This window comes from Callithrix jacchus, chromosome 15 (assembly GCF_049354715.1).
Source record: "Callithrix jacchus isolate 240 chromosome 15, calJac240_pri, whole genome shotgun sequence".
Lineage (NCBI taxonomy): Eukaryota > Metazoa > Chordata > Mammalia > Primates > Cebidae > Callithrix > Callithrix jacchus.
The window spans coordinates 37,489,042-37,501,879 of record NC_133516.1 but is presented as its reverse complement, the minus strand read 5'-3'; the positions used below and the strand labels follow the sequence as shown (position 1 = coordinate 37,501,879).

At 40.4% G+C, this 12,838-nt stretch overlaps 1 protein-coding gene across 28 annotated transcripts in view; it reads right to left on the bottom strand.

Annotated features, from left to right (window-relative positions):
- CACNA2D3 (calcium voltage-gated channel auxiliary subunit alpha2delta 3) overlaps positions 1-12,838 on the bottom strand; it is a 923,853-nt gene that overhangs the window by 48,435 nt on the left and 862,580 nt on the right. For all 28 annotated transcript variants that reach the window (XR_008476741.2, XM_078351196.1, XM_078351197.1 and 25 more), the window contains 2 exons: positions 11,647-11,702; positions 2,529-2,640 (listed from right to left, as the gene is read on the bottom strand). Coding sequence is in view for 27 of the 28 variants with exons in the window: in XM_078351196.1 (XP_078207322.1) it covers positions 2,529-2,640; positions 11,647-11,702 (168 nt within the window). In the remaining variant the exon portion in view is untranslated. The remainder of the gene's footprint in view (positions 1-2,528; positions 2,641-11,646; positions 11,703-12,838) is intronic.

Below are 12,838 nucleotides of genomic sequence, written 5' to 3'. Positions count from 1 at the left end.
CGCCTCAGCCTCCCAAAGTGCTGGGATTATAGGCATGAGCCACCGCACCGAGCCTATTCATGACAATGAAGTTCCATCCCGAAAAAGCAAGTATATTTTCACATTTGATAATCTGTATACTATTAATATGTACAAACTACACATATGTAATATATACTACATATATTATGTATAATATGTATTATATAATATGCCATATATATTATTTATGAAAACTCATGAAATATACATGACTATAGATATCATCATGAAATATATAAACAATACATACATATGATATGTATATACAATACATATATCATAGCTATAAAAACTATCAGAATTCATGGAAATTAATAAGCTAATTCCCAAATTATTTTATATATTTCATGATTTTTAAATTTAAAAATATCAGTGTAACTTAACATGTTAACAAATTAAAGAAAATTATTTCTGTAACGGATGTAGAATTTTCTTTATAAAATTCAACATCCATTTAGGTTTCTTTTTTTTATTGCATTGTAGGTTTTGGGGTACATGTGAAGAACATGCAAGATAGTTGCATAAGTACACATGTGGCAGTGTGATTTGTTGCCTTCCTCCCCTTCACCTATATCTGGCATTTCTCCCCCTGCTATCTCTCCCCAACTCCCCACCCCACTCTGTACCTTCCCTATTCCCCGCAACAGACCCCAGTCTGTAGTGCTCCCCTCCCTGTGTCCATGTGTTCTCCTTGTTCAACACACGCCTATGAGTGAGAACATGCGTTATTTCATTTTCTGTTCTTGTGTCAGTTGCATTTAGGTTTCAAACAATAACAATGGCAACAAAAACTCTTACATAAGTTTTCTTTAACCTCATAGTTAACTACCAGAAATCTACAGCAATTCTGGAAATGAGTAATAGTGATGATTGCACAACACTGTAAATATACTTAATGCCTTTGAATTATACATTTTAAAATGGTTAAAATGGTAAATTTTATATTCTTTATATTTTATGAGAATGAAAAAGTCCTTAAGCAAACATACTTAACATGTAATTACTGGAAGCACTTCCTTTAAATCAGGAATGAGACACGGTTGCCTAATCTCATTGCTTCTATTTAACGATGTGTCAGTAGTATAATAAAACAGAAAGCAATAAGTATGGTGATTCGAAAGGAAACTTTTCACAAATTGTATTACTGTCTATGCAAAAAGTCCAAGAGCATCCATACACAAACAGTTTGATCTCAAAGAGCATTCAGCAGTGTGTTGGATATAATTTTCAATATATAGTAATCAGTGATGGGTTCATATACTAGTAATTACAAATTAGAAAAGTAGTTTTAAATATATACTATTTATAATGGAAAAACTATGGGCTGTGTAGTTATAAATATTAAACAAATAAGTTATAAAATTGTATTAAAGGCACAAAAAGGCATGAAACTAAAGAGACATAGTTTATTAATGGGAAGTCCAGTATTATTTAAAAAAAGCAGTTATCTTTAAATTGATCTATAACATACAGCAATTTTAATCAAAACCCTATCAGAATTCATGAAAATTAACAAGCTAGCTCCAGAATTAGTATGCAAGAGTAAATAGCCAAGAATAATTAAGAAAACTTAGAAAAAGAATAAGAAGCTTGTTCTCCTAAATACCAAGTCATATTACAAAGCTATAATAATTAAAGAGACATGGTATTGATAGATAAGTATTAACAAATCTTAAAATCTAGAAACAGATCTGCATGTAGATGGGAACTCAGCCCCTGAGTAAACTTATTAAAAAAAAAAAAGAAAAGAAAATTTCTATCTATTTTGTGCCTGTTTGTCCCAGCTACTTGGGAGGCTGAGACAGGAAGATTGCTTGAGCCCAAGATTTGAGACCAGCTCAGACAACATAGTAAGGCCCCGTCTCTTTAAAAAAAAAAAAAAAGTGTGTGTAAATGTCAAATCATGGAATAGAAAGACCCACATACAATGCATATGATTGTAAAGAAATAGTATCCAAAATACAAAGAACACTCAAATCAATAAAGAATAGATCCAAACACCAAGTTGGGAACTGCCCAATTGGAATAAAGAGGTCAGAAACCCCAAATAACCAATAAAACCATTAAAAGAGGCTCAACCTCATTAGTAATTAGGGAAATGCATATTCAACCACCAAGAAACATTTCCAATACATCAGATTTGGGTAAATCCTGAAGGCTTGTGCCTTCAATAAAGATACATAAGGACATTCTTGAACATGCAGTTCAAATTGCCAACTGTCAATTGAGAGAGCACAAACTAGGACTTTCACCAAACATCAACTAACTGACCTATATTTCTCCTACTGCAGGTTGTATTTTCATGCATCCTGAATGCTCCCCAACGTCTAGAATATCTTATAAAGCCAAGTTGGTGTTTCTTCCAAGCTGAAAGAAATACTTCCTTACACAAGAGGGCAGCCATGTTTTCCATTGGTGTAACTGCTTGCCAGTCACACAGACCTATGGGGAAAGCTCTGTGCTGAGCAGAAGGGTGTAGGGGGTTAGGAGGTCGGGGAAAGGCTTACTTGGAGCAGTCTTCACAAGCAATATTCCCTGTGGTCTCCTTGATGGTGCGCTCAGAGACAAAGGCTGGATATTCGGTATCACAAGGCTCCAGGGTCTGTTTCAATTTCTGGGCTGTAGGAATAGGGGGAAAAAAAAGGTAAAAAATGCTAGGCACAGGCTCAATATTGTGACTGGCAGCCCACAGCAACTCAGAACACAGTTCCGCTTCTGCTGCTCTGTGATTTTTCTAGCACAGCATAATGCATTATTTTCTAATTAGTAAAGTGATTTCATGTGCCAAGCAACTCTATAAGCTATAATTCCTCCAGCAGTTGTGTTGGCTCGATCAGCTATCATTTATGCATCACAAGAATTCCACTTTCTGGGACAACATCAGTCACCGGGTCTCTGACCTCAGACTTACTCAAACTTAGCAACAACACATATGTATATGTGAGTAAGTGTATAAAATGTAAGTTATACCATATTATTTAGGGTGAGACAAAGGTCATGATACAATTGCATGGTTTTATTATAGAAAGAAAATTGAAATATGAAATAGTAAAATACGTAATGTCTTTGAAGCACAGCCATGAACCAAATCCTACTATTATGAAGCTCTTTGTCCAATAATATACCACGTCAATTTTAAAGCACTAAGGAACGTTGGTATGTGGATGAGCACACAGTAGGCACTCGGTAAAGGCTTGGCAGTTGATTGTCTAGCGGGCAAGATCCAAAACCTCTCTAGGTCTCAGTTTTCTTACTTGTAAATTGAGGATAATAAAGTTCTATCAGAGGTTGATGTGAGAAGTAAATGAAACAGTGTATGTTGAGTACTTAGCACAGTACCTGGAACATAACAAGCATTAAGTAAATTTCAAATAATGATAGTAACAACAAAAATAACAGTAGCATTCTAATGAAGCCACTGTGATATTAAAATGATCAAAAGAATGATAGACACTATAGCTTAGTGGTTAAGGGTGAAGGCTCTGAAGTAAAAGAAGAAGTTTGAAGTATGACTCCCTGCTCTGCTACTTCTAGTGCATCCTCACTATTCTCAGCTGTAAAATGGGGATACTAGTAGTACAGGTACTCTTCCCAGGAGGTCGATGTGCTAGCATTTCCCCAGGAGAATGCTTACAGGTTTCCAATACCAAACTTTGTACAAAGCCTTCAGTTATTGTTTTTGTAGGAAAAAAAAAAAAAAAAATATATATATATATATATATATTATTTACATTTACAATTTCAAAACTCAGTAAGATTTAAAGAAACCTATGTGTGGACAAAGTCTTATGCTACATTCCAAATATAACTGGCTGGTGGGCAGAACTACGGGGAGATGTTTTGTCCACTGTCCGTGTGGGATGCTACTGTACGCAAAACAACTGCTGGGTAACAACCAAACCCTTGTGGGGTGATCAGGAAACCATTCTAAGCATTTGTAATATCCTAACATGATGGTTTCTTTTATGCAGGCTTTTCACTGAGCTTTAATTATTTTGAGGAAATTGGTTGGGGATTTGGGGTTGGAGAACAATGCATTGTAATCTCTGTTATTTGAAACAAAAGGAAGTAGACTCTTCATCATCCCTTTTAATCAGAACATAGGATTTTCAGTAATTGGTCACTTAACTGGACATTACGGGGAAATGCCTATAGTAACCTCACAGGATCACTCTGAGGAATAAACGAACAAAAGCATGTACAGCTCTGAACAGAGTGAAGCATGCACACACGTTTGCCCACCCACATGCATACACACAGCCTTCACCAAATGCTAGTCATTAGCAAGTGTTACCATCCACAGGCCAGAAGCTGGCTAGTATGTAGTAGCTAAAAGCACCAATTCCAGGCAGTGAATCCTGCCACTGCTGTGTGATAGCTTTTAACCTTTTAACCTTTCTACACCTTAGGGTCCTCATCTGCAAAATGGAAATAGCAGTACCAAACTCACGTGTTTGAGAATCAAATGAATTACATGGACAGCAGCCGGCACGCTGTGAGTGCTGCTTGTGTATGTTGTTACTGCCACCACAACTCCTCCTGCACTCGTGCTAGTTCATGGAGTCAGGCTTTTTGAGCCGTCACTTTTTGGTAGAATAGGCAAGAAAATGGCTACCTCTCTGACTCCTGACTCTGCTGATGGTACGGTGCTGGTAGTCATTCTCCAGAAAGGCCACGTTCCAGACCCTGTCCCTCTGTCCCCACGATGCTAGCCCATTGGAGGGAACATTAAATGCCTGCTGAATACAAGAATGACCCTCCTGAATAGTGTTTCCAAACAAATAAAATAGAATAAAATGGACCAAAAAATGTGAGAATTTCCGTCCCTTATGACACATTTCTTTCTTGCCTTTCAGGTGGAGGGTGAGGTGAGTTTTAGGTGCTCCAGGCCCAATTGTGACAACAGAGGAGAGGCACGTAGTGGGAACATCATTCTCTTCTCTAATCTTCCCAGTGCCTCTGTTTCGTAAGGAGGCCATCTTTGTTTGATTGTGGGGCATTTCTACCACCTTTCTGTCTTTTCACTTCTTTCTTTCATTTGCTCTCCCCTTCTTTCAGGCTGCAGAGGCCAAACACAGAGCTCAGCGGATCTGGCTACCATTTGGTAACACTTTATTCTCCTGGTTCTCATTTTTACAACTGATTTCTCTGTATGGTAAATCATTCTGGTTTTCAGTTTATAAAACTTCCTTTTCCTATTTAAATTATTTGAATTTCAAAAAGTGAGTCCATTGAAATAAAAATGTAAGTGTATAATAGCTTAGGTCATAAGTGGATATGGGACAAGCATGAAAATGGAATATAAAACCTAATGACGGCATAACAGCTACATTGATGAAGAAATTGCTGTGTTCCAGATGCCGTCCTGCTTTGTAGGTATTAATTTATTTAATGGTAAAACATGACAAAATTAAAAAGTAAACTATGAGGTATGAACGGTTGTTATCTGTTTTGCAGATGGTGAATGGTGGAAAGAGGACGAGGGTAAATTGCCCAGATTCATCCACTGAGTATGTGGCAGAACCAGAATTTGACCTTGGGCTGTCTGGCTCCAGCATGTATATGTTTAACTGCTCTGTGAAGCTTGGCCAATGGAAAAAAAAAAAAAGAAAGGTCTCTGGGTCAGGCTGAGATAGGCAGCACACGTGATCTGAATAAGCCTGATAATTGCACCATCTCTAATTCTAACTGTCTGGGCCCAGTTACAAAGGAATGGGTCCAGCAATCTCAAGGGTGAGACTCATTTGGCTCTGACCCTTTCTGGAGATGAAATTCTTTTTCCTTTGACAATTGTAGGGTACTCCATGCTGATACAGTGATAAACCATTAGTTCTACGTGCAGCATGACTATAGATTGGCTGAAAGTTGCTTGATGTGCTTTTGGGAAATGTGAATTATCATATAAAACCATGGCCACATTTAATTTAAATAACATGGCTCGACCTTACTTTGTCTAGAATGCTATGGAAAACACCACATATATGTGCCGTGACTAGTATCTATCTATGGGATTTCAAACCGATCACTGAGACTGCTTGCAGTTCATTGGATACTGTTTTTGTTGTTAAAATTTCAGACAGAGTCTTGCTTTGTCGCCCAGCCTGGAGTACAGTGGTGTGATCTCAGCTCACTCAAGCTCAGCCTCCTGGGTTCCAACAATTCTTCTGCCTCAGCTTCCCAAGTAGCTGGGATTTTTTGTATTTTTAGTAGAGGCAGGGGTTTCACCATGTTGGTCAGGCTGGTCTTGAACTCCTGGCCTCAGTGATCCACCCACTTCGGCCTCCTAAAATGCTGGGATTATAGGCGTGAGCCGCGGTGCCCAGCCCTGTTGGATACTATTAACTCTTAGGCATTCAGAACTCACATATTACAAAACTTTAGGTATTCAAGGATCACTGAGCTTGGTTTGGTTGATTCCTTTGTTTTCCAGAAGGAAAAAAAAGGTTCCAAAAGCAGACACAGCCTGCCATGGGTCCCACAGAGAGTGACTCATCGCAATCATCATTAACTTATGCAGCAAACCACTACCACCTTCACCATCAGTCTTCACTATGCACTTACTACATGCCAAAACACATGCTAGGCCCTTAGCATGGGCAGAATCCTCATCATCACAGAATAAGCAAGTCCTTGCTACTGTCCCATTTTGCAGATGAAGAAACTAAAGCTCAAAAACAAAGATATTTGCCCAAGGTCCCACTGCAGTGAGTAATGGGGTCCTCAGATGTAAGTCCGGCCCTTCATATCCTGGAGCCCACACTGCTGTGCCTCCTATCCCAGTTACGCTGATGTCACCGTGACCTATCACTCACTCACAATGAAGCACCCAAGGGAGCATCTGCACAATTAAATTTCTTCAATTTTTCCTTAGCAACAAATGTCCCTGATGAGAATAACTGACTTGGGTTCACAGTAATTATGTGCAGACAATCAGGAATGAACAGATTTCCCATGTGAAAAGCCTTCCTCTTCTTTTGTTTCTGTGAATGCACCCCCGTTCACAACCGGGTGCCAGCAAGCTCTGTTCTCTTTGTGCAAATTCACCAAAATGATACCTTTGTGATAATCAAGCAGAAATGGGCTTCCACAGTCCCCCTCATTAAGGAAATGGAGCAGATAAACAGTGTAATTATGGATTCCATTTTTAGCTAAAAAGAAGATGTGTGCCTTAGCTCAGAGTCTTTATCTAGTGAGCGAATGGTAAATTTAGAATGAAGAAACCTTGCAAGTCAATAGCATATGGTGCCTGAAACATTTCCCTCCTTACACCGGGTCTGGGATTTATATTTACATTTAATAAGCTATCCCAATGACAGCAATCCTGTGGATGAGTGAATTCACCTCTGCTTGCTTTCATTTTTTTATCAACAAAATGGAAAAAGTCACAGTGATGCCCAGCAGAGGGCTGTTGGCTGGAATGAAACAATTCCAGTGCAGTAGCTGTGGCTCTCGCTGTCATCATTAGCTGAGGGAGGTCTCGGTTTACTTCTGACTTAGGTACATCAGAGAGGCTTGGTGGCAAATTCTAGCAGTCCCCACCTCTCAGGAACGTTGAACAGATCTGAAGATAACCTACGTGCCAGCTCCCCAGAAATGGCAAAGCACTTGCACATCAGCACACCATGCATCAGTGATGCAATTAGGTGACAAGGTCTCTCTGTAGTCTTTGGAGTGGAGTCAGAGGACATGTTGAAATTATCTATGAATTTTTCACAAAGCTCCAGAGAGAACTAACACACCGCATTATTCCTTTCAGCTAAAAATTTGACCACTTTTAGTCTGGCTGGGGTAAGGTTGGGGAAATTGCAGAATGGGAGCCTTCACAAGTGTCTCTCAGCATCATGGGTGCAGAGACCGTACCTTGCTCCCTTAGTCACTGTCCCCTACTCAGCACCCCTCGGTCTAGGCCAGAGTTTCTCAACAGCGGCACTATTGATATTTTGAGTGGGATAATTCTTTGCGGTGGGGCTGTCCTTTGTGTGGCAGGATGTTTAGCTGCACACCTGGCCTCTACTCACCAGATTCTAATAAGAACCCTCCTCCCTCCATGCTATGACAGCAAAAATGTCTCCAGTCATTCCCCTGGGAGGCAAAACTGCCCCCATTTGAAAAACCACTGTCCTAGGGAAAGATCACAGTGACTGGCATGCAATAAAAACTCTAGAATATGTAGGACCAAAATAAGAGTATGGCTAGATGCCTGTGGGGACAGGTCGCGAAGAAGGGAAACAGGTCAAGGTGAGGATGAGGGACGTGGGAGTGAATGCAGACGTGAAGAGAAGGGAACGTCTTCACTAGGTATGAAGAAGAACACCAAAAAGTAAACCACTGAAAACAACACACTACTGCCCTTAGCCCTGTGAACCCTTCTAAGAAATAACCAAACAGTAAAAAAACCACCACCACCTAAAACGTGAGCGCCCCGGGAAGACTTGTGCATGGTCTTGGGACGCATTGCTGGATTCACCTTTCACAGCCATGTTTTATCTATTGTTTCCTCTGTTGACAAATGAAACCAAAGTCCAAAGAGACCAAATGACTTTCCCAGAACCTCACAGCAAGCAAGAAGCAAGCAGCAGAGAAAGGCTACCCTGGGTTCCTAGTCACTAGGTTCAAATGCTGCTCTGGCCTCTGAGAGCTCACAGCCTGATTTGGACGAAGAGGGGATTTGTCTCTAGGTCACTGGTGCTGCAGAGAGAGAGCAGCCATTTAGTCAACTTGCAACCCATTTTCTTGGCCTCTATTGATTTTCTTAATCTCATTTATCTTTTTTTCACTCCTATTAGTAAAACTGTGGAAAAGTGAGTCAAATAAGAAAAGCAAATGGTAAAAGATAACCAAGTGCCCATTTCATAGGTTTCTCTTCGTCTCTTTTTTGAAATCATGTGCAATTTTAGTAAAAGCAAGTTAACACTACAGTTAAGATTTCCTTTTGGGGACATGATAGTTGTCTTTTCCTAACTCATATTTTGGTGTCTGTTTATTGACTCCTTGTTTTTCATACCAACTGCTGACCCTAATTAGCTCCACATCTCCTTCTTCCCACCATTTTATGTGTTTTTGTATATATACAGTTTTGTATGCTGGGTTTTGTCTTGTTTTGTTGTGAGCATTTTTAAATTTCATCAAAAAGTTTTCAGAAACAGAATGATTTCCGGGTTGTAATTTATTTTAAAATGGCCTAATTCTTAGACATTTAAAAAGTTACCAGTATTTGCAATTATAAATTCCCTGGTGATGATCAGCGTATCATAGAAACCTTTGTTTCCATCCAGGTTTTGTCCTCAGGCTGAATTTCTATAAGTGGGATTTGGGGCACTCACTGTCACTCAGAACCCAATCCAGCAGGGAGGACCAAGAATTGGGTCCAAGCCCTGGGGGTCACCAGGACAATGTGTGTGTGTGTGTGTGTGTGTGTGTGTGTAGATGAAAGGAGAGCACAGGGACCCTGCTCCACTGGGCTGTCAGCCTCCCAGGGCACAGCCAAGCCTAGACAGGCATGGATTAGGCTCCCAGTCATCAGAGAGCAAGGTATGCAGGCATCAGCAGGAGTGGGACTCAGCAGATGCTGCTCCATATCACGCTCTAACCAGAAACCAGACAGTTTTTGGAGTCAGGCAAAATGAGCCTATTTGTAAGTTATAAAGCTATGACTACAGTGACTCTAATGGTCATGCCTAGTACCAGAAAGATTTGTTAGGGTATTGAATCAGCAAAGATAAAGCACCTACTGTATGCTCAGCACCAGTTAGGTGTTAAGAGAGAACAGTGGTTAAGACACAGCTCCTACCATCAAGAAATTCTAGGTTAGCGTAAAACACACACAGTGAGGCAATAATGGTAAAGAAGAGATGGGATAACACATGACCTGACTGGGGCAGGAACAAGAAGAAAATGTTCATCCTGCCTGAGGGAGCTGAGGAACTCCTCACAGACTGGGATTTTTTATTTTTTTATTTTTATTTTTTTGAAACAGAGTTTAGCTCTTGTCGCCCAGGCTGGAGTGCAATGGTGAGATCATGGCTCACTACAATCTCTGCCTCCCAAGTTCAAGCGATTCTGCTCCCTCAGCCTCCAAAAGTAGCTGGGATTACAGGTGCCTGCCACCACACCCAGAAAACTTTTTTGTATTTTTAGTTGAGACGGGGTCACCATGTTGGTCAGGCTGGTCTTGAACTCCAGACCTCAGGTGATCCACCTGCCTAAGCCTCCCTAAGTGCCGGGATTACAGGCTTGAGCTACCACCCCCGGCCAACAGACTGGGATCTTAAGGGAAAGGAAAGGGAATGTTAGATTAAAATAGATCCAGCACCTGGGGAAATGCTGATAGATTACTAATTAATCTCTTTTTTAAAAGAAGATAGTTAGAAATAATAAGAATGGTAATAGCCTACTAGTCCCTGGCCTCCCCGGTAGGAAAAAGACCATGAATGAAGGAAGGAAGCAAAGAAAGAACAGAGTGTATCTGAGAAATGGCATGTGACTGGGCAGGCCTGGGGCAGGCTGCTGTAGCCAGCGTTCATGAAGGATCACTGGATTTGTAGGTGATCATCATCACTGTCACTGTCACAGTGTCACCGCGGTTATAATTACGGATACTGTTACTTTATTTTCTCTCCAACTTTTATTTTAGGTGTGGAGGGTACATGTGCAGGTTTTTTATATGGGTCAATTGCATGTCTCCAGGGTTTGGTATACAGATTATTTCATCATCCTGGTAGTAAGCATAGTCCCCAGTAGGTAGTTTTTCCATCCTCATCCTCCTCCCACCCTCACCCTTTACCCTCGAGTAGGCCCCAGTGTCTGTTGTTCCCTTCTTTGTGTCCAAGTGTACTCAGTGTTTAGCTTCCACTTATATGTGAGAACATGCAGTATTGCTACCACTTTTTAAGGACTTATTATGGTCCAGTCACTGTGGTCAGCATGTAACATGATTTCTCATAGCATTAAATACACATACACACACACACACACATACAAGTTTCTCTCTCTCCTCTCTCTCTCTCTCTCTCTCTCTTCCTAAAAGATAGATATTACTTCTCCCATTGTGCTTAGCATAGGGAAACTGAGCCTTGGAGACAGATCAACTGACATGCCCAAGGCCAACCTCTGAGCTGGGACTGAAACCTGTACTGATTTAACATCATAAACCATGCCTCTAGGAGTCTCTACCAATTACACCCTCTTCAAATCATTGAAGGTATCTGAGAAGGGAGAGTAATGTGATCAGATTTATGTTCTATGAGGGTAACTGTGAAAACAAAAACAGAACGGCTAATCATTCATTTAGCCTGAGACACAGGCAATGCGTCTGTCTCCTTTCTATTTCAGCATTGCCCATGAGCTTTCTGAAGAATTTACCTGTGCAATGTATGACCTCAAAGCCTTAAAGAAACAGGTCAAGATGTACATTCAACATGGGCTGAATGAAAGCCTGTGGAATTCTGTGTCAGACTGGATAGCACAGCACTTGACACAAAGGGTGACTTTTTACTGAGAGAGCTGAAAAATCACCACTTTGTTCTGGGGAGTTTTCTGTGAACCAGCACATCCCTGATGAAAAGTAGCCAGTGAATCCAGCACTTATCCGTCCAAGCTGAGAAACAGAAACCAGTTGCCACTCACCTTTAGCTGTCATATCAGAGTGCCACCAACTGCAGAGGTTAAATTCCACCAGGAACCTAAACAGATTGTGGAAAAGCCCAATGTTACTTCACCATCCATGCCCATATCACGGAACAGTGACGTTCTGTATTCTTTAGCATCGTTTACCTCAATTGAAAGAACAACATCACAATTTGGAGACATCAACACATTTGGCTGAGTTACCACTGAAGTTTTACTGGGCTTTATCTTTCTTGTGAAAGGCTATTTCATCCCCAAAGTCAGGTTTACCTAGACTCAAAGATTCCTAGATGACGAATAATCTGCTGTATAGGCTGAAATGCTTTTCCAGGTATTGTTCACCAGTCATTCAGTCCTGATATAATCTAATTTGATTCTACAGTAAAAAGCCATTTTCTAAAGAGCTTCTCCTCCCTTAGTTCAGAAATATGAATGGAATATTCTCTTCTACCAAAACCATGATCTGTAGTAATAAAAGATGCTTTCAAAATGAATACTGTGACGCGAAATTGTTTCAGCCCCTCTATATGTGTGTGTGTGTGTGTGTGTGTGTGTGTGTGTGTGTGTGTAGGGAGGTGCAATAGACTTCTATTTATGAAATTATGTCATAATGCAATTTCATAAGTCAACATTTCTCAATGGCTGATAAAGAATACAAAAATAATATAAATTATCCTCCAAATGGATGAAGAGAGATCAAAATTCAGTCATCTGTTTTTCAGGCTTATGGCTACTATTCCTAGCAGCTCTCTCTCAATCAAAATCCCAGTATTATCTGTTAATGTGCTGTCTCTGCCTCATGTGTGTATGGAGAATTTACTTCCCATTTGAATTCACAAACATTGTTAAATTAATATAGACTACATTAAATTAAGAGGACAGTGACTATCCATCAAATTGTTTCTGTAATGTGTCCAATATCTAGTCTGAAAGTTAAGAGTTTCATCTTTGTGCCATTTTGTGTTACCTAGGTTATAGATGCAACCAGCGCCTCTGAACAAGACTATAGTTTGACAGAATAAACAATTAAGTCACACCTGAGAAAGTCCCCAGCCCTAGCTGCCAATCTCACAGGTACCCATGCCTGCACAGGCCAAGTAGCATGGTGGACAGTCACAGCAGTGTGTTCTTCTGACCACAGCCCAGCCAGGTGGCATTAAAAGCAGCCAGACATCCATGCAAAATTGAACAG